Genomic DNA, 20783 nt, shown 5'->3' with positions numbered 1-20783 from the left:
TTAGTTTCAAATTGGTACATTTTATTAGCTTTAAATTGGTACCAAGTGATATATTTTTCACTTTGATTTTCAACAGAGACTATTGAGCAAAGCGAGATAGTGTCTTAACTAGTCAACGTGTTTGGTAGTGTTGCCGCTATGCCTAATAGTCAATGTGCTCGATAGTGTCGTAACTAGTCAATGTGTGTGGTAGTGTTGCCGCTCTGCTTAATAGTCAATGTGTTTGGTAGTGTTGGTGCTCGCCTCAATAGTGTCTATTCAGCCGCATTTAATCCCAAAAAAGAAATTTAGTGTTTATATTCTTTGTGCAGTTAGACGATGGTTATTGCAAACTGGCAATTGCCAAAGTTGATCATTACACAAGTAATGAGAAATCACCTTATAATGTCATTAGACATTGGATGTAGATGAGCCCACTCAAAACCAAGAATAAGCTAGCAAAGCTCAAATTGAATCACCAGAGTCGAGCTTCTATCTACTCTAAGTCTTTGAGGCTCCAAAGCTCTAAAGCTCTAAAAGAGGTTTATTTACCTTTTGTACAGCCTTCTCTATTAGCCTTTTCCTTTTATTAGCCTTTTCCTTCTTTAAGCCTTTTCCTTCTTTGAGCCTTTTCCTTCTCTATTGGCCTTCTTTGTTTATCTTTTCCTTCTCTATTAGTCTTTTCTTTGTCTTCTCCTTGTTTTCTCAATTAAACTTTGTCAGAGATAAAACTACTCCACCATACTATTCTTTTTACACAGTAAGCGTTGCTCTTTCAACACTATCGAGCAACACTATCGAGCAACACTATCGAGCAGAGCGAGATAGTGTTGTAACAAGCTACAAAGTGTTGCTCCACTATCGACACTATCGAGCAGAGCGAGATAGTGTTGTAACAAGCTACAAAGTGTTGCTCCACTATCGACACTATCGAGCAGAGCGAGATAGTGTTGTAACAAGCTACAAAGTGTTGCTCCACTATCGAATAACACTATCGAGCAACACTATCGAGCAACACTATCGAGCAGAGCGAGATAGTGTTGTAACAAGCTATAAACTATTGCTCGATAGTGTTGTAACGAGCTATAAACTATTGCTCGATAGTGTTGTAACGAGCTATAAACTATTGCTCGATAGTGTTGTAACGAGCTATAAACTATTGCTCGATAGTGTTGTAACGAGCTATAAACTATTGCTCGATAGTGTTGTAACGAGCTATAAACTATTGCTCGATAGTGTAACGAGCTATAAATTATTGGTCGATAGTGTAACGAGCTATAAACTATTGGTCGATAGTGTTGTAAAAAGCTATAAACTATTCCCACTATCTCGCTCTGTTCGATAGTGAGCTGCTCGATAGAAATAAAATAAATTATTATCAAGTATAACTAACAATACAAGACTTACAACACAATGAAATACAGCTCAATACGGCTCAAACTTCCTCAGTCTTGATCACCTCGGGGTTTTTACACCTCGCCTTTTACACCTCGCCTTTTACACCTCGCCTTTTACACCTCGCCTTTTCCACACCTTTTCCACACCTTTTCCACCTCAATCCAATGCACTCTCTCGAAAACAATAACTCATAAAAAAAATATGTTTCATTTTTTCAAAGCACTTTTTTTCTCTTTGTTGTAGTCTTTGTAGTTAAAAGACAAGTTGTCGATAATTGTCGATAATATTGGCTATTTCTTGTTTTTATATCCATCGTTTATTTGAAAAAGTTCATCTTTGAACAAGATTTAAAATAAAAATACACACCATTTTTTTGGTTATACCTACTCTATCGAGCGAAGCTAGATAGTAAAGTACTGACTACATTTTGAGAGCAGCACTGACTACAATTTGAGAGTCCATTAAGGCAGTATCATAAGTTTTGGGCCATTATAAGTATTAGGGCCACAACAAATTTTTCGGGTTATATTAAGTGCTAGGGTCATAATAAACAAGTATTCAAGACAGCTAGGCAAGACAGCTAGGTGCTAGGCACAACAAGTATTCAAGACAGCTAGGCAAGACAGCTAGAAGACAGCTAGGTGCTAGGCACAACAAGTATTCAAGACAGCTAGGCAAGACAGCTAGAAGACAGCTAGGTGCTAGGCACAACAAGTATTCAAGACAGCTAGGCAAGACAGCTAGGTGCTAGGCACAACAAGTATTCAAGACAGCTAGGCAAGACAGCTAGGTGCTAGGCACAACAAGTATTCAAGACAGTGCTAGGCACAATTTTTTCAAGGCCAAGTGTTTGTTGGTTTTTCATTTTAATCACATTTCCTTATAATGAGAAGTATTAAATCGGTGGTGGTTGGTGATGGTGGTGTGGGAAAGACCTGTTTGTTGATTTCGTATACAACAAACACTTTCCCCAATGATTATATCCCAACAGTCTTTGACAATTATTCGGCATCAGTATTAATTGATGGAGAGCCCATAAAATTGGGGCTATGGGATACGGCAGGTCAGTCGGAATACGATAGATTGAGACCCTTGTCCTATCCACAAACCGAAATCTTCCTTTGTTGTTTTTCAGTGGTAAGTCCTGATTCATTTCAAAACGTTAAGCAAAAATGGATACCGGAGATTTTGCACCATTCGCCAAAGGATATACTCATATTGCTAATTGGTACTAAAATCGATTTGAGAGAAGACCTTCATGTTTTGGACGAACTCGCACTTAGGAACTTGAGAGCAATATCTTACGAACAAGGTTGTAAGTTGGCTAAAGACGTTGGTGCCGTAAGATATATGGAATGCTCAGCGGCAACTCAAGTTGGCGTCAAGGAGATATTTGATTATGCAATAAGAGTAGTATTGGACCCACCATCCCAAAAGAGTAAGGGTTATATTACAAGCGATCAGGTCCCTGGTATGGGTGTTGGTAATGATCCTCTTGTGAGCGATGGCTATGGCAACAATAACAACAACAATAATAACAATAGAAGAAGCAATCATAGGTCTTTCTCAAGTGGTTCAAGAGGAATACTAGGAACAAGGAGGAGAATACGGAAGGCAAAGAAGTGTACAATTTTGTAGATACATTATAGACAATATCTATGTGTAGATTTAAAGCAATGTAATATACCTTTTACTCACTAAATGAACTCATTTACTCAGTACTACCTCAGCATCATCTCAGCATCACCTCAGCAGGGACAGTCTGTGTCGGCGTAGTCTGTGTAGTCTGTGTCGGTGTAGTCTGTGTCGGTGTAGTCTGTGTCAGTGTAGTCTGTGTCGGTGTAGTCTGTGTCAGTGTAGTCGGTGTCGGTGTAGTCTGTGTGCTCCACTATCTCGCTCTGCTCGATAGTGTCGTATCATCTCAGCATCATCTCAAGATCGCATTAACGCGACTCTTGACGGATGAACACCACTCAAATCCTTTTCCTTCTTCTTCTTCTTCTTCTCATCCTCTTCAAGCCTTTTGTTCCTTTGCCGTTCTTCCAATTTAGCGTTTTTTTCCTTCAATTTAGCTACCCTGTTTTCACTATTCCCACCCCCACCAACTGTAAGTTCAACATTTATCTTCCTATTACTAAGTTCCAGATGATGCAATTTCAAAGCCGACTCTATCCTGCTCTGAATGTCCTTTGTATCATTATTAAATTCCAAAAATGCAATCCCCTTTTCCGACCTTATTCTTATCCTATCAGGAGCACTCTTTTGAAAATGAGCAATCAATTGTGCTTGATTTACATTATATGGTAAATTCCCTACAAATAAGATGAATCTTGGTCCATGGCCCTCAGTAGTTGCCCCTTTACCTTTTTTACCTCTTCTAGTCTTGCGTTTCTTCTTTATCAGCTCTTCAGAATTTCCCTCGCCACCGTCAGCTTGACCTTCAGCTTGACCTTCAGCTTGACCTTCAGCTTCACCATCTCGTTTCCTCTTTTTAGATTCTTGCTTTTCTAGTTTCTCTGCTTCTCTTAATTCCTTGGGTTTACGAAACTGTTTCGATTTCTTCTCCCTTTTAGATAGCTTTGCCAGCTGCACCTCTGACATCTCTTCTGTCTAGTGAAAAAAGCCAAGCTTCAGCTATTCGTGTTCTTATCAATGGAACCACGAGATGAGATGAGATGAGATTGATTAATTCGGCTCGATGGAAAAAAAAAAATGAAAAATATAGAGCCAGGATACAAACCATTACGGGGCAGGAAAACAGGGCGAGAGAAACGGAATGAAAGACAAAGAGACCGATTGATTTGACATAAGCTCCAACCAAAACCAGTCCAGTTACTTTACATGTCGGTAGCTAATGATAATTCGTTGAAAAGTCGTTCAAGGCTGCCCGTGGCATCGAGATCTCCTCGTAAATATCGATCGCGATCTCCAGATACTACACCTTACCGACAGATTCAACAAGATATTAATACCATTGAAAGATCGGCATCTATGAAACCATATGGGAGAGCAGAATATAAAACAACTGAGCCTGATATGATTGAAAGAGGAAGGACTAGACTGAGGGAAGATAGGCAAATGTATATGAATGAAAATGGCACGGAGATTAGCTTAATGGGATTCAAAACTGGATCTAAACATAAAAGCCCTGCAAAAGATAGACAAAGTGGTCAAACCGAGAGCTGAACAAAGGAAGCTGGAAGTTGTAACTAGATAGAGGGTCAAAACAAAGGAAGCTGGAAGTTGTAACTAGATAGAGGGTCAAAGCAAAGGAAGCTGGAAGTTGTAACTAGATAGAGGGTCAAAACAAAGGAAGCTGCTGAGGGCTGTTTATTGGGTTGTACACATGTATATCATCTATTATGTTTCCATTTTTTTATCAAGAAGTTTTGCATGTTCCTTAATCAACTCCTCGTGTCTATTTCTCAAATCGGTATAAGCTTCAGATACCTTTTTCAACTTCAGTTTTAAAATACCAATTGCTTCTGTATTGTCCAAGTTATCACGAATATCAATAGTTTTTACGGTTGAATTTACATTGGACAAATTTTTAAACAACAATTCTTCATTTCTCTTCTTTTCCAACCATGAACTAATATTGTCGTCTACTACATCAACCTCAGTTTCGGTTTCCTGAGGTATATCCATAGATAGATAATGATCCATGGGATCATTGTTTGCAAGGGCTCTTTTCAAAGGAGGTAACATTCTATGCTTCTTATCTGCTCGAACATCACTATAAAGCATATCAATTGGCGCCGCTTTTAAAAATAAACCTGCTATAGGAAATTTCAAACTTGGAAAACTCTTAATTGTTTGTTTGGTTACTATATCAGAAACGTAAACTTGTCCTGAAGCATCTCCTGATACAAGACTCGTTCCATCCATTGAAACTAACAATTTGGTAACTTTATGATTTTCATGTTGGACAATAGTGGAAAACATATTAGTATTATTATTATTGTTATTGTTGTTGTTGTCTCCATCATCAGTAATAGTGATAATTTTATCCAAACCACCTACTGCTTCTAGTACCAGAGTGTGCTGGTTATATTTATACAATGGGATTATTTTTATCCAACCATTAGATAATCCCACGTATAATTGTCGGTTTGCGGGATCTCGGGCAAGACATTCAACAGAATCAGGTAATACAAAAGTTGTCAATTGCTGTTTGGTCAGAATATCGTAGATTCTAACAGTTGCGTCCTTGGAGCTTGTGTATAGTTTCAAGTCGGATAAATTACCTGCTGTATTCAAAGTTATATCGGTAATGGCTAATGTGTTTTCAGATATACTCCAATATGGTTTGACTAGTCGATGATGAAAAAGATCACCATTACCATTATCATCATCATTGCCGCCACCACCACCAGAATTGTGCTGCACGTTGCCATATACGGCTACCAAATCAGCCAAATTCCATATGAGAACTCGTGCGTCTTCGCCGCCAGTAATTAGAAAAGTACCACATGAACTAGATTGTATAACAGTTATACCTTGATAATGCGCTTCTTTAACACATAACAAATCCCCCGACGCAAATTCCCAAATGTACAATTTCCCCAGTTTCGAACCTCCACATAGTAGCCAGGGTACCCTATAATTAGGCTTTTTATGAGTGATTGACTTGTCACTTGCGTTAACAAAGTTGGGATGGTGTATGACATGTAAAGTAGTTAATGCTTCAGGGATTGGTAATCGTTGATCTATACTTTCTTTACCAAAGATGAACACATTGATCAAAGCTCTTTTAGAGTCACATGTAAATATACGTTCGCCCGCACCAATTCCAGTTATCGCTGTACCATTGAGTGGAGACGAAGCGTGCCTAAATGCTTCATATTGTTTTGAAGAATGAATTGAGCCAATATATGCAAATGACTCTGGTATTGCCGATGACGATGAAGACAATCCTGACAATCCAGACTTGTCTTTCGTTCCCTCTACTTGGTCGCCACTTTGCGAAATATAAAATATAACCTCATCCATCACAAAAAGGGGGGGAGGGGCACTTGTCTCTCTACCAAGCAAGCTATCTATCTATATATGTATAAAGACCTTATAACTAATAAAGTAAATTGATTTGAAAAGTTGCAAAATATTTGTAAGCGATGGATTTGTCGCAAAAAATGTTGAAAAATTATCACGACACTAGATCAAAACATTCGCGACATTGAAAAAAATTTCAAAAAAAAGTTGCAACCAAAAGGAATCGCCCTGGCTAATATTGACCAATAGAATATCAGCATTGGCATTGGTTCTTGTGAGAGTTTGTTTCTAGCAATGCCTGTTGACTTTGTTACGAGTGTGTTTCTAGATGGGCCGCAGGTGATACCCTATTGGGACCGGATTAAGGAATATGCCCCCGTTGTTGTTCCCATTTTAGCAAGTATTGGTGTTGCAAAATATTATTTTCGTGGAGTAACAAATACGTGGGAAAGAGATATGCATGGGAAAGTATATATGATTACAGGCGGTACGAGTGGTATAGGTGCGACTATTGCGTTTGAGTTAGCAACCAAGGGGGCACAGATAATCTTGTTGACGCGGAAAACTCGCGATTTGTGGCTTGCTGAGTATATTGAAGATATGCGTGATAGAACCAGTAATCCCTTAATATATGCCGAGGAGTGTGATTTGAATTCCCTTTATTCTGTACGTCAATTTGTTACCAAATGGTTGGACAATGTGCCTCCTAGAAGACTAGACGGTGTCATATGTTGTGCAGCAGAATCGATACCGAGAAACAGTCAACGACAAATCACCATTGATGGCGTTGAAAGACAAATTGGGGTAAATTATCTTGCGCATTACCATTTGTTGACTTTATTACAACCTAGTTTGCAAGTACAGCCTCCCGATAGAGATGTACGAGTATTGATCGCCACTTGTTCTTCACAGAGTTTGGGTGAGTTGGATTTGCAGGATTTGATTTGGGAAAATAAGCGATTTCCAAAAGAGCAGCCCTGGAAATTGTATGGAAGTTCAAAGTTGTTATTGTGTTTGTTTGCCAAACATTTTCAAAAGGAATTGATGGCCTATGAACGTAAAGATCAAGCTCCTTGCAATATTCGAATAAATATGGTTAACCCCGGTTTAGTGAGAACGCCTTCCATGAGAAGATTTATATCGATGGGGACGATTTGGGGGTTAATTTTGTATTTGATAATGTGGCCATTTTGGTGGATTTGTTTAAAAAGTTGTAGTCAAGGAGCACAAACCTTTTTTTTTGGCTTGTATTCTCCAATTTTGATGAAGATGGACGGGGGTCTTGTATTGCAGGAGTGTAAGATTTTAGGTTCTATGGCAAGAAAAGAGTATCTGGATGAAGAGTTGCAAAAAGAGGTTTTTCAAAAAACACAAGAATTGATCAAGAAATTAGAGGTTCAACTGGCTGTTGAGCGGAAAAAGAATAAGACCAAGGAGGAGTTGGAAAAGGAGAAGAATGCAAAGTTAAAGAAAGAGAAGGATCTTAGCATTCAGCCTCGATCGACAAAAGAGTTGGAGCAAAAATTGAATACGTTAAGGGATCAAATTGGCATCACCAATAAAAGCTCCTTGCTTCCAAGTGATGGTGTTGAAGAATTACCACTATTTCCTGATAAGGAAGCGTTAAAGACAGCCAAGGAGATTAGTGGTGGTGGCCAAAACAAAGAATTGAATAGTGCTAGTTCCAAGAAAAGCAATAACTCTAGCACCTCGAGTAAGCAAAAGAATAAAAAGAAAACCTAACTATTGTTTATAGATATAATAGCATTTCATTTCAACGATTTGTAGTCTTATTTTTCTACACGGACCTACTATCAAGCAAAGTGATAGATGTGTATGTGCTATACACGGACCTACTATCGAGCGAAGTGAAATAGTGGGGCTTTGATAGATGTGTATGTGCTACACACGGGTATATAATTCTACTTTACTAGTTATATTCTTTTTCTTGTAAGTGCTAGCGGGGGGGGGGGGGGGAAGATTTAAAAGGGATTCCGATTCCGATTCCGATTCCAATAGAAACAAAGACCCGTGGGGGTGGAGAGGGGAGGGGGGGTGTTTACGAATCACGTGACCAATACAAAAACGCCCTCCCTCCTAGAAAAATAATCAATAATAATAGGGGGGCGCGGGTGGGCACAATCAAGCATCGTACGTCAATTGCCTAAGAAAGCTGTTTTTAGCTTTTTCCACTGGATTGTTTAATAGTCTCAGTACCTTTTTCCACTGGATTGTTTAATAGTCTCAGCACCTTTACCCTTTTTCTACCAGTTGTGCTTTTTATGATCTGTATTGTTTTACAGTTTATTAAAGCGTAATAAGCTTATCTGTTATCAATGACAAATCAGATACTATCATGTAGTAATCTTTTTTGGTTTTGAATAAAGTACACGTACGCAATACAAAACCAAAAAGGCAACTTACTAATCAACTTAACTGAATTATAGAGGAGAGATAACTAGTAGAGAGAGAGAGAGAGAGAGAGAGAGAGCTTTCGCCAACCACTCTACAAGGTTTCCCATTACCCCCATTACCTTCTCCTAGTGTTGGTGAGATGGGCTAAGTAGAAAAGCTTTACTTATTTACATTTTAGAAAGTATACTTGTAATTTAGTATTTTGTTATTGTTTTCTTCTAAGCTTTTTCTTTACCTTTTTCCATTAAAGTTTTGATCTTTCAAAATTTTAATGCCGGTCGGTGGGAAGAGAAAACAATTCAAGTTTCTTTTTCTTTATTGATGCAATCGGTTTGCATTGCTGAACAGAGATAGAACTGATAGAGCTGTCTGAGCATAGATAGAACTGATAGAGCTGTGTTTAGTGTTAATGATATAATTGTAGTGGTGGTGCTATTAAGTTGTTATTGAGTTGTTAAATAATTGTTGTGATGATGTTATGACAATTATGTAGTGTTGTTGTATTGATCAAATAATTTGTCTTGTACTTTTTACAAATGATAAAACCACCATTGTTGCTACCCGATCGACATATCCTCAATACTTTGCTCTTTATCACCAGTACATTTTTCTTCTTCCTTTGAATTTTTAGATTTTTTTTTCTGTTGTATCTGATTCGGCAGTTTCATCGGAGAAGACAAAGAATCGCCTGTTTTTCTCGGTTTTAGGTTGAAGATTGAAGAAACTTAATACCAAGTCGCTTATAGTGGATAAAGTGGAATACCAAGTCGCTTATAGAGAAAGTGGAATACCAAGTCATAAAGTAAAGTGGAATACCAAGTCATAAAGTGGAATACCAAGTCATAAAGTGGAATACCAAGTCATAAAGTGGAATACCAAGTCATAAAGTGGAATACCAAGTCATAAAGTGGAATACCAAGTCATAAAGTGGAATACCAAGTCACTTTGAGATTGAGATTGAGATTGAGATTGAAAGAATGTCTTCAATGGCAGATCAAAGACAGCCCCAACAACAACGGCATCAACGGCATCAGCCGGTATCCTCGCTCACAAAGCTTTTAAACACTTCTTCACCACATCTTGTGCCACAGCCGAAAGGCAAGGATGACTCAAATGACAATGTTGAGTCAACCACAACACCAGATGAGAGCCATAGTCATAGTAATGGAGTTGCAATCAATGGTAACGGCTCGTTAAATAATTATCAATCACTTCATCTAGATACCTCAGGAGTAACAAAAGTAGGAGGAGGAGGGGCATCAACAGTAGCAGCAGCAGCAGCAGCAGGAACAGGAACAACAGCAGATGAGTTTGGTCCATCTCCCAATACAAAGATTGGCCAAATTTCTCCATTTACTCCAACTTCGGCTTCCTCATTTACAAGACAATCGTCAAGTTCATTTTCAAATAATTATCTATTTCAAAATCGACCTAATGCTAGTCCCAGAAACTTGAGAAACAATTCTATAAGTCATTCGTCATTTGCAATGGGATTTGGTGGAGATAGTTTATCAACTTCAATTCCTTATAGCGCCCCTGGAGGAAAGAGTAATAATCAAGCAATACACTCACATAATGGAAATGGCAATAACAATGGTTTTTCAAATGGAGCAAACCCTTCTTCTCTCCAGCGAGAATCATACTTATCTTCATTCAATTCAAATGACTCAAACTTGAATTTAAACCTAACTTCACATATTCCAAATTTGCCAAACGGTCAGCCTATTAATAGTATACATATTCAATCACCTCAGGTTAATTCGTCAAGTATTGATTCGAGATTTGTCATTTCAAAACAAAGAGTAGCTCAAGCACATGCATCACAATTGAGTACTTCTCAAAGATCCGGCTCACAAAGTGGATTGTCTTATTTCTTTTCATCAAAGAGCAAATCGTTGAAAAAGGATTCAAGTACTGATTTAGGTTCATTTTATAATAATTCGTATCATGACAATAATAATGAAGTTACCGGATCGCCGGGATCTTTTTCATCAATGGAGTCTGGTCATTCCTCAACAACAACAACAACAACAACAGCATTGCATAACACCATTACTGGTTTGGGTGGTCCAACTGCTATACCCTCCAGGCATAATTCAATGTCAAATTTAAAACGGTTTTTCAAAAAATCAACACCAGCGGCAATGCCATCCTCATCAAACCTATCCTCGTCATTGAAATCCGGTGCTATTGGCGTAAACAGTGGCAGTGGCAGTGGCAGTGGCAATGTTTCTAACTCGGTAAACATTCCTATACCAAATGGACACACTTTGGATTTTGTATCGGCAAATGCCGCATCGTCGTTTTCAAATAACTCCCCTGGAACACCTGCAACAACTTCTTCGTCGACGATCTCCATTAGCCGCTCATCAACACTACAAAACAAAATCAAATATCAAGAACGACGTCAATCTGTATCCCAAGTAATCAACCCCAATCAGCAATTGCCCTTTTCCAAACGGTATAGCAAACTTGGTGAAAGTCTTGGAGCAGGAGCAGGTGGCGCAGTGAAACTAGTCACACGAGTTGATGATAAAAAGGTGTTTGCCGTTAAGGAGTTTAGAGCTAAATATCAAAGCGAAACAAAAAGAGATTATGCCAAAAAGATTACTGGCGAGTATTGTATTGGATCAACACTAAAACATCCAAATATCATTGAAACAGTTGAAATATGTTACGAAAATGAACAAATTTTACAAGTTATGGAATATTGCGATTATGATTTGTTTGCTATAGTGATGTCGAACAAAATGTCTAGAGAAGAAATCAATTGTTGTTTTAAGCAAATCTTATCTGGTGTTCATTACTTGCATTCTTTGGGATTAGCACATCGTGATTTGAAATTGGATAATTGTGTAATCGATGCCAGAGGAATAGTCAAGATTATAGATTTTGGATCAGCAGTGGTGTTTTCATATCCATTTTCAAAAACACTTATTGAAGCTCAAGGTATAGTTGGATCTGATCCGTATTTGGCACCAGAAGTTTGTGTTTTCAACAAGTATGATCCAAGACCAGTGGATGTTTGGTCTACTGCTATTATATTCTGTTGTATGATGTTGAAGAAATTCCCATGGAAGGTTCCCAAATTATCTGATTCAAGCTTCAAATTATTTGCCACTAGAGGCGAGTTTATACCTATACTGGAAATGTTGAAAAAGACTCCTCAGGATATTGAACATTCACATTCATCTAGTGATGGCTCATCTGTATGCACATTGAGCAATCTCGGCGAAATTAGTGAAGCATTGGAAGAAGATATCTCGGAAATACCGTCGGCACTGAAGACTAAGCAAACAGCACAACAACTAGCCAATAATACCAAAAAAACTCGAGAAGCAAAAGATCACACATCAAGTGAAACAGGGGTTGATAGACTTCTTTTGGCATTACCTGAAGATTGTCGAAACTTGATTGGTCGTATGGTTGAACTAGCACCGGCATGTAGAATCACAATCGACGAAGTATTTGAAGATCCGTGGTTGAAGTCGGTTTGTATGTGTACAGTTGAGGAAGTTGCTTTGGGAAGCAATATCTTTGATGTTATCAAATGCGACGATCATGAACACACTCAAGTGGACCAGTCCAAGGCTCATATTGCAGCTTTTGAAAAAAGTAAGAAGAAATAAGGAGGATTTAAATTAAAAAAAAATGGAAAACAAAAACACAAATAATTTTGGGTTCAAATGGGAAAGGGTATTTAGTTCTTTTTAAGTAGCCAGTGTATAAAAAGACGATATATATATATATATATATATATATATAAGATAAATGGCATTATTGAATAGTTTATGGGCTCATCTTGTCTTATTTTTCTCTTTGCTATTTACATATAATTTTTATGGGACTTATTGGTCCTCTCTTGATCAAGGAACCACTTCGACACCAATAGCAGTTGCCGTACTAATTACACTACCAACAATAGCCTTCATATCAAGGCCCTTATGTCGTTCATCTTTTGATTTGATTTTGGCTATTTCCCAAACATGTTTTAAGCTAATCTTGCCTACTTTCTCTTTACCTGCGTTTCCCGAACCTTGGGTTATACCAGCTGCTTTCATAATTAGCCATGATGTTACTGGAGATTTTATCTCAAATTGGAAGGTCCTATCTGGTTTAATCTTAATTAGACATGGTATTGGCACACCTACACTTGAATCATAATGAGCTGTGCGTGCATTAAATTCTTTACAGAAATCTATGGCTTTGACTCCTTTTGACCCCAATGCTGGACCCACGGGCGGCGCGGGAGCCGCTTTGCCTGCTTCCACTACAAGTTTAACTAACGCGCCTTTGGCAGACATTTCCTAAAACTAGTTAAAGCTGGGAAAAGAGTAAATCGGTAATGATGGTGACTTGGTGACTTGGTGCCTTTTTTTTTTTGGTGAAAAATTTATATGAGGTTTTTCAAGAGATGAGATATATTGACTAAGAATGAGTAGTAGTAGTAGTAGTAGTAGTAGTAGCAAGTCATTGCCATTATCAGCCAGGGCCAAGACTACTGCATTGAAACAGCCAAAGGAGCTATTCACATATACTAGGGACATCGAAGGGGTATACAAGTATAATGCTAATCATTTACATGATGGATTATCGTACTATTATTTACCAGATGCTCAAATAGATCAAAGGATAGACTTACAGCTGGGGTTCAAAAAATTCAGGCAAATTCCAATTAAAGAAAACATGAGTGCCTTTAAGCCATTTCTTGAGTCAATTATGAAATACGAACAGGAGACTCTGAGTAAAGTTTCTGGTGACATTATAACTTTCCGAGGGATAATGACCAAAATATTGAGTCTACCTTATGATAACCAAGATGCGTTTGATCTAGTTATTGTACCCTTTGACGATCAGTTGTTTATGAATTTTGATAACGAAATTGAGTTGAAGAGGCGCATTGAGCAAGAAGATCGTACGCGCCAAACCAGCAGTGCAGAAAAGTATGAATATTTGAAAAAATGTGAGTATTCAGGGTATAAGTTTGAAACAGTGGTAACCATACCTGATACATGGGGTAATGTTTCACGCAAGACTATTGAATCGCGACTGAAAAAACAAGTCAACAATTATGAGCAATTTTTGTCAGTAGCCAAAACCGGTATTGGCAATTGTAAACTCATACTAGCAGGGGAAATTGATTGTTGTTGGGATTACATGCCAGACACATCTCAGAACTTGCTACATTATGTTGAGTTGAAAACCTCTCATGTAATAGAAACCAACAACCAGGTAAACAACTTTGAAAAAAAACTATTCAAAACATGGTGTCAATGTTTTTTGATGGGAGTGACTAAGATCATTTATGGATTTCGTGATGATTCATTTATACTTCGTAATGTTGAAATATACAACACTGAAGAGATTCCAGTTCTTTTCAAAGAAAATCCATTAAATCAAAACCAATCGACGAGAAATAGGATAAATTGTACTAATGCTTTGAAATGGTATGGTGCTGTTGTTGAATGGTTGAATGACTCTATTGACAGGAAGGATGAACTGAAAAGCTGGTGCTTGAAATATAATCCGATTGAAAAGAGTTTTGTCTTGAGTCAAGCGTCACTGCTGATGAACGATTCTTTGAGGAATGGGGGGATTTTGTTAACCGAAGAGTTTAAACAATGGAGGAGGGCGAAAGGAGCAAACTGAGACAATGCAAAGATAAGTTTGTAATATATTGACTTGTTTCTACTTCAAGAGGACACTATCGAGCGGGCACTGTGTAGCTGCCATTGACCAGCGACACTATCGAGCGGACACTATCGAGCGGGCACTTTGTAGCTCCCACCGACTAGCGGCATTATCTCGCTTCGCTCGATAATGTCTAGTATAGCATTGACTTTGGGTCCCATTTCTCATTTTGAATAAATTCAATCAAACTTTTGCTGCCCGTTTGTAATAACGGATGTCCGCTAACAATAATTAAAAACCGTTCCAATCCTGATCTGCGCTTTTCTATATTTAGCTCATTGAATTTATTACTGTTCAACAAAATTCTTCCAGGTAATTGCGGAATCACTACCCTTGTAGTCTCTTGCTCTAAGATCTTTCTAAATGCAACGAAATCACTATATCTTCTACGTACTCGGCTCAGTCTTTTTTTAAATGCAGGGATATTTGTACGGCATATGATTTCATAGTCGGTGTACATTTGACCGCTTTCATACCCATGAGTTTGAGGATTTTTCACTTCTACTTCGAGAAAGTTCTCAGGTACGCCGTAGATCTCGGAAAATGTTTGTGATTTATGCGGAGAGGAAGAATTGGCGCTAGTTGACGAGGAAATTGCATCGGTTATAGGTTCAAATTGTCTCGACATTGTTCAAAGAGCCGCTCTCTCTCGCCTATAGCTTACAGATATATATATATATATGCTATCCTTGTATACTATGAAGATACGTACAAATTCAGAATAAAAGCTTAAAGTTTCAAGTTAAGTAATGGTTATCAATTTTATAACCGTGATGTTTGTGATAAAAAAATAGTTACCAGGTGATTCTTTTTTTTTTTTTCCTTTGGTCGTAGTCGCCGTAGTGACGATGAAATTTGGTAAGGAATTAAGACAAAAAATTTAGCTACACTATAAACACTATCGAGCAGCGCGAGATAGTGTTGAAACAAGCTACTGAACACTATCGAGCAGCGCGAGATAGTGTCGCTCGATAGTGTCATACCAAGCTGCTGAGGATTGGTCCACTATGAACACTATCTCGCTCTGCTCGATAGTGTTGCTCGATAGTGTCGTTCGATAGTGTCGTACCAAGCTGCTGAGTATTGCTCCACTATCGAGCAGAGCAAAGTAGTAAACTACAATTAAATATCAATAATACATAGTCAGTATAGTTTACACACTGACTAGCTGCTATCGACACTATCTCGCTCTCCTCGATAGTGTCAATTAGTAGCTTGCTATGACACTATCACGCTCTGCTCGATTGTATCTCTCAATCACGTGACCGTTTAGATAAAGAATCAACAAGGCTTTACATTGATAAAGCCAAATGTAATATGCTACCATATTACATTTGTGAGACCAAACTACGCATGGCTCTTTAGAGCCATCTTTTTAGACTAGACTCGCTTCGCTCCTCTAGTAGATAGAGTAGTCTATAGAGAAGCCATCTACATCCACACCAGAGGCTGCCGCCTCAGGTATGAAATTAGTGGGTTGAGGAATAGAAATCATTGATGTATCAAATTATTGTTATGTCTTCATAAATTCATTATGGAATATACTTAATATCGATATGACTTGGAAAAATGAATAGATAAAGTAACAAGTAACAGCCATCTCTTTAGCATTGCACATTTTAAGCACCAACATTGACTAGCTGCCACCAACACTATCGACACTATCGAGCAGAGCGAGATAGTAAAGCAGCTTTGACTAGCAGCCACTGACTCTATCTCGCTCTACTCGATAGTAAAGCAGCTTTGACTAGCAGCCACTGACTCTATCTCGCTCTACTCGATAGTAAAGCAGCTTTGACTAGCAGCCACCGACACTATCTCGCTCTACTCGATAGTGGAACAGCTTTGACTAGCAGCCACCAACACTATCTCGCTCTGCTCGATAGTGTTAGTCAGTGTGCTCCACTCGATAGTGTCTGGTTTCCAGATTTAGTAAAATTGACCTCTATTACCAGGAGCATTGTTCAAAGCATTACTACAAAAAACCCAAACATGAGGCCATCCGAAAAAGAATGCAATACCGGTAAACCACATGGCAATATCAGGTACACGTTTGAAGTAGTATTTATACTGTGGAACAATTTGATACGAATGGGTGTTTTTAGCTGCAGTTGAAGCAAAGGTTCTGAAACCAAATGGAGTAGTTCTGCTAGCTGTTGCTTTGGATATTCCAACAAGTCTAATTATTGATGGATGCATGGCTTACTATGATATATTGAATATATATAAAGAGATGATGAGTGTAAGTAAGGAGAAAATAAACAAGTATATAAAATTAATAAAAATAGTATCTATAGAAAACAGTATTTATAAGTCCAATAGGATATAAAAAAAATGCATCATACTTTATAATCCTTGATGTTTTTACTTGTTTCGATATGAAATGAATCTTATTGGATGTAAAGCAAACAACTTTGTTAAAAGTTACATTTAAATACCACTCTAATAGGAATAAAAATATAACCAAAAAAAGGACAAGATTCTATGCAGAATAGAAATTGATGCAACAGTAATCAGCAGATATTTTTATTCCCCTTCCTTCCCCCACCACCACCGCCAATTGCAACTTAATTCTCCCGCATTTTTCATTAAAACTTTTTTGGGTGCAAATTTTCCCTTGACATTTTTTTCCTTGTCAAAAAGGTGGTGTGATTTTTTTTTCTCCCTAAAAATGACTTGATGCATACAACTGCATGGCACTTTGTACTCCACTAGCGAACAAAGCGAGCTAGTGGAGAAGCAGTAGAGCCCTAGCGAGCAAAGCTAGCTAGTGACATAGTAGGACCAAATTGTAACTCTGTTGTCGCTAATCAGTGCTGCTCCACTATCTCCCTTTGCTCGCTAGTGACATAGTAGGGCCAAATTGTATCTCTGTTGTCACTAATCAGTGCTGCTCCACCAGCTCGCTAGTGACATAGTAGGACCAAATTGTAACTCTGTTGTCGCTAATCAGTGCTGCTCCACCAGCTCGCTCTCCTCGATAGTCGGTGGCTAGTGGGTAGCTCCGCGTTTGGTAGCGACAAGCAAATTGTCATTGGGAAAAGGGATAGGAAAGATGATGTTTAAACTTACTATAGTCTAAATCTCAAATAAATTTGGTCTCTTGATGGCAGGGTAACACACCTACACATGAGATGTAACTTGGTAAACCTGTATAACCTAAAAAAAGACAACGACATACAAACAAATAGCAATAGTATATGATATTTTCGATAATGCTGATGATAAATAATAACTTCAATTGACAAAAGTCCACTGCTTCAATACTCTTCTCTCTTCCCTTTAATAGTATTCTTCTTCTTCTTCCTCCGCCACCTCAATTGTTCTTCTCAATTGTTCTTCTCCTTTTGCTCCTTCTCAATTGTTCTTCTCCTTTTGCTCCTTCTCAATTATTGCTTCTTGTACACGGAAAGTATTTGCATCATATGCAACGTCCTTCACTATAGCGACTCTCATTGTAGCTAATAGATTATGAGCAGCATTAGAATGAGCATATACAGCACCGCTAAATGCTTTAGTGCCATCTTTACCCAAGGAAGCTCTTATCAATGCTTGTCCACCTGGGTGTTCTTTGATAAACAGCTTTACATCGTGAATAATACCCGATATTATAATCAAACCTTCACTCTTTGCACGTTCATTAAATTCTTCTCTAGTCCAAACGGGCAACTCTTCAACTTTAGTACCCCATTTCAATTTCTGTTTCATTCTGTCCAACTTCTTTTGTTGTTGTTGTAACAAACCTTGTTCAATTGCATTCTGTGAAAACATTTTCAAATTCCAAGCCAATCCCAATTTCGATAAGCACCAAATAACAATCTTGGTTGGATCATATTGGTACCACTTCAATGCATTTCTATAGTCACTAGGGAATTCGTGATGGAAATTATGGTATCCTTCACCAAATGTAACAAATGCAGTCAACACATGATCACGAGGGGTTCTTCTATCGTCAAATGGCTGTACACCAATCCAGTGAGCCAACGAATTAACACAAAATGTAACTTGTTGAATGAAAAACGACTTCAAGACTCCAGCATAAATGAAACCACCCCAATAATCACCCCATAAAAAGCCAGCCACAAGTGTTGGGAAAACAAATGCGGATAAAAGCATAAACAAGAAATAGTGTGTATGTTGAACACGAACTACCCAGTCGGCGGTTAAATCAGAAATATCAGCTCTTGCTCTGTTTTTAGGATTGGCCTTCATCAACATCCATCCCATGTGCGAGAACCAGAAACCTCTTCTTGCATCATAGGGATCTCTCGAAGTATCAGTATACCTATGATGAATACGATGAGAATGTCCCCACCATTTAATACTACCTTCAATGGCACCAGCACCAAAGAATGCAAAAAACAAACGAACAGGCAATACAGCGTCATATGATTTGTGGGAATACAAACGATGGTAACCAGCAGTAATTGAAACACCACTAAACACATACAAGATAAAAGCCAATACCAATGTTTTTAGTTGTGGTGGTGAATATATAGCACAAGCAAAACCAAATAATGGGAAAGCAATAGTCAACACAACATTAAGCCAGTTGATCTTTTTGTAAAAATTGTCTCTTGTCCATGGCTCTTCCGAAATATGTTTTTTATTCTTGTATCTGGCCTTTTCACGTTCATCCTTTTCAGCCAAGGATTCCATTGAATCCTTGGTAATTTCTTCAGCAGTCACCTTAACAAGATCGGCAGTACCCATCAACCTACCACCTAAACCTGCTGCCACAATTCTTGGTACTTTCTTGTTTGTACCTGCAGCAATAGCATTTAACTTGGTTATTTCAACCGTCTCCAATTGATCGCAGGTCATTGTCACCTTCTCTTAACTTTTTTTCTTTTGGAGTGAACTGGTGGGAGCAACCTCTAACAGAAAAGAAAGATGATAAGAAAGAAACTTATATTTTTACAAAAAAAAAAAGCCCCCTTCCCCTTTGAAAGCTACACACAGACGATTAAATTGACTTATATATCTCTACAAAAAGGAGAAATTTCCTCCTAAAGGTAAAATCTTCTGATAGTTTCACCTTTGGAAATCTAAAAAATCAGCTTCCTATAGAAAAAGGCCCAAAAAAAAAAAAAAAAAAAAAAAAAAAAAAAAAAAAAAAAAAAAAAAAAAAAAAGAAAAAGAAAAAGAAAAAGAAAAAGAAAAAGAAAGAAATAAAAGGGAAGAAATCAATATTCCTGCTATACGAGTAGCTTTCTACTGGATTTGTATAGTAGTAGCTAAACGCAAGGCCATTAGGTACCCATTAGAGGCTGCTGGTGCCGCAACTTTCTGGTGGTAATATCACTGCCACTACTAGTGGCGGTGCTGGTACTAGTGGTCGCTAGGTGCTGCTCCCTGCTGCTCGTGCGGTTAATCTGCATGCCATTTAAGTTTTTTTTTTTTTTTTTGTTGAGCAAAAAAAGAAAGGAAAAAAATTGAAAGACAACAGATCATTTATGTGCAGTACTTTATAAATTGTTGAGGTAGTGTATACTGTGGCAAATACGGTTTTGTAGAAAAAACACTAAGGGTGAATGGAGCCCTTTTTTTAAAAAGGACTATATGAATATGAAGATAAAAGAGTAACGAGTTTAGAAAATAAGCTGATTCTTTGAATCCAAAGAGAAAGTGAGTCCTGAAATTTGTAAATGGCGAGATTCTCAAAAAATTTGTTGAATTTAGAGGCGACACTATTGAGCGGAGCGAGATAGTGGAGCATATTGACTAGTTACTATTTGCTGTAGTTGAGTTTGTATGATTTGCTGTAGTTGAGTTTGTATGATTTGCTGTAGTTGAGTTTGTATGATTTGCTGTAGTTGAGTTTGTATGATTTGCTGTAGTTGAGTTTGTATGATTTGCTGTTGTAGGCAAGTAAGCTAAAGGGTTGGTTTTAGAAAAGTAGATAGAATCTCACTTTATTGGGTTCTTTACAATACCTGTCTTTTCTATACTTTAACACATTCACACCCTATTTACACCCTATTGTCAACTAAACGTTTGATTGACTCGTTTTAACTTATCCCAATCTAGTAACTTGTCTATAATTTATTTGGTAATAGGACTTAACGGAGATTGGAAATTTAAATTATTTTATGGTGAAAAAAATTCATGGGCTCCTAAACTGATGATAAGTGTCTTTACGTACACACATGCAAACTAGTTTCATAGTGTTATCTATTGATGAGCTTATCAGAAATGGACAAAAATCCATTTATCCGACACCAGCAACAACAACACTATTGAGCAGAGCGAGATAATGTTACACACGGGGTCTGAATGCATCCTTACACTCTACACTATCGAGCAGA

At 37.9% G+C, this 20783-nt stretch overlaps 11 protein-coding genes across 11 annotated transcripts; 5 read left to right on the top strand and 6 right to left on the bottom strand. All coding sequences in view use genetic code 12, as the record gives it.

The window, feature by feature from the left end:
* Nucleotides 1-2262: 2262 nt before the first annotated feature.
* RAC1 (Rho family GTPase) lies at nt 2263-3015 on the top strand (the record flags this gene model as incomplete). The annotated part of the gene is made up of 1 exon (XM_049324136.1): nt 2263-3015. One exon carries the CDS (start codon nt 2263-2265, stop codon nt 3013-3015), a length of 753 nt encoding a protein of 250 aa, XP_049180088.1.
* A 294-nt stretch (nt 3016-3309) lies between these two features.
* Nucleotides 3310-3978, bottom strand: NOP6 (Nop6p; the record flags this gene model as incomplete). The annotated part of the gene is made up of 1 exon (XM_049324135.1): nt 3310-3978. One exon carries the CDS (start codon nt 3976-3978, stop codon nt 3310-3312), a length of 669 nt encoding a protein of 222 aa, XP_049180087.1.
* Nucleotides 3979-4218: 240 nt separating this feature from the next.
* Nucleotides 4219-4563, top strand: KGF56_002861 (uncharacterized protein; the record flags this gene model as incomplete). The annotated part of the gene is made up of 1 exon (XM_049324134.1): nt 4219-4563. The coding sequence occupies one exon, from the start codon at nt 4219-4221 to the stop codon at nt 4561-4563; it is 345 nt and encodes a 114-aa protein (XP_049180086.1).
* A 174-nt stretch (nt 4564-4737) lies between these two features.
* KGF56_002860 (IPI3) lies at nt 4738-6369 on the bottom strand (the record flags this gene model as incomplete). Its single annotated transcript, XM_049324133.1, has 1 exon — nt 4738-6369. One exon carries the CDS (start codon nt 6367-6369, stop codon nt 4738-4740), a length of 1632 nt encoding a protein of 543 aa, XP_049180085.1.
* Nucleotides 6370-6663: 294 nt separating this feature from the next.
* Nucleotides 6664-8112, top strand: KGF56_002859 (putative oxidoreductase; the record flags this gene model as incomplete). The annotated part of the gene is made up of 1 exon (XM_049324132.1): nt 6664-8112. One exon carries the CDS (start codon nt 6664-6666, stop codon nt 8110-8112), a length of 1449 nt encoding a protein of 482 aa, XP_049180084.1.
* Nucleotides 8113-9770: 1658 nt separating this feature from the next.
* NPR1 (serine/threonine protein kinase) lies at nt 9771-12413 on the top strand (the record flags this gene model as incomplete). Its single annotated transcript, XM_049324131.1, has 1 exon — nt 9771-12413. The coding sequence occupies one exon, from the start codon at nt 9771-9773 to the stop codon at nt 12411-12413; it is 2643 nt and encodes an 880-aa protein (XP_049180083.1).
* A 237-nt stretch (nt 12414-12650) lies between these two features.
* On the bottom strand, nt 12651-13088 carry MRPL19 (mitochondrial 54S ribosomal protein uL11m; the record flags this gene model as incomplete). The annotated part of the gene is made up of 1 exon (XM_049324130.1): nt 12651-13088. The coding sequence occupies one exon, from the start codon at nt 13086-13088 to the stop codon at nt 12651-12653; it is 438 nt and encodes a 145-aa protein (XP_049180082.1).
* Nucleotides 13089-13218: 130 nt separating this feature from the next.
* Nucleotides 13219-14433, top strand: KGF56_002856 (decapping nuclease; the record flags this gene model as incomplete). The annotated part of the gene is made up of 1 exon (XM_049324129.1): nt 13219-14433. One exon carries the CDS (start codon nt 13219-13221, stop codon nt 14431-14433), a length of 1215 nt encoding a protein of 404 aa, XP_049180081.1.
* A 175-nt stretch (nt 14434-14608) lies between these two features.
* KGF56_002855 (uncharacterized protein) lies at nt 14609-15103 on the bottom strand (the record flags this gene model as incomplete). Its single annotated transcript, XM_049324128.1, has 1 exon — nt 14609-15103. One exon carries the CDS (start codon nt 15101-15103, stop codon nt 14609-14611), a length of 495 nt encoding a protein of 164 aa, XP_049180080.1.
* A 1301-nt stretch (nt 15104-16404) lies between these two features.
* KGF56_002854 (uncharacterized protein) lies at nt 16405-16674 on the bottom strand (the record flags this gene model as incomplete). Its single annotated transcript, XM_049324127.1, has 1 exon — nt 16405-16674. One exon carries the CDS (start codon nt 16672-16674, stop codon nt 16405-16407), a length of 270 nt encoding a protein of 89 aa, XP_049180079.1.
* Nucleotides 16675-17832: 1158 nt separating this feature from the next.
* On the bottom strand, nt 17833-19299 carry OLE1 (stearoyl-CoA 9-desaturase; the record flags this gene model as incomplete). Its single annotated transcript, XM_049324125.1, has 1 exon — nt 17833-19299. One exon carries the CDS (start codon nt 19297-19299, stop codon nt 17833-17835), a length of 1467 nt encoding a protein of 488 aa, XP_049180078.1.
* Nucleotides 19300-20783: the final 1484 nt, after the last annotated feature.

This window comes from Candida oxycetoniae (assembly GCF_023343755.2).
Source record: "Candida oxycetoniae strain CBS 10844 chromosome Unknown scaffold24, whole genome shotgun sequence".
In the NCBI taxonomy this organism is placed as follows: Eukaryota; Fungi; Ascomycota; class Pichiomycetes; order Serinales; family Debaryomycetaceae; genus Lodderomyces; species Lodderomyces oxycetoniae.
Note: the sequence above shows the minus strand (reverse complement) of the source record. Positions and strands in the feature narration are given on the sequence as shown.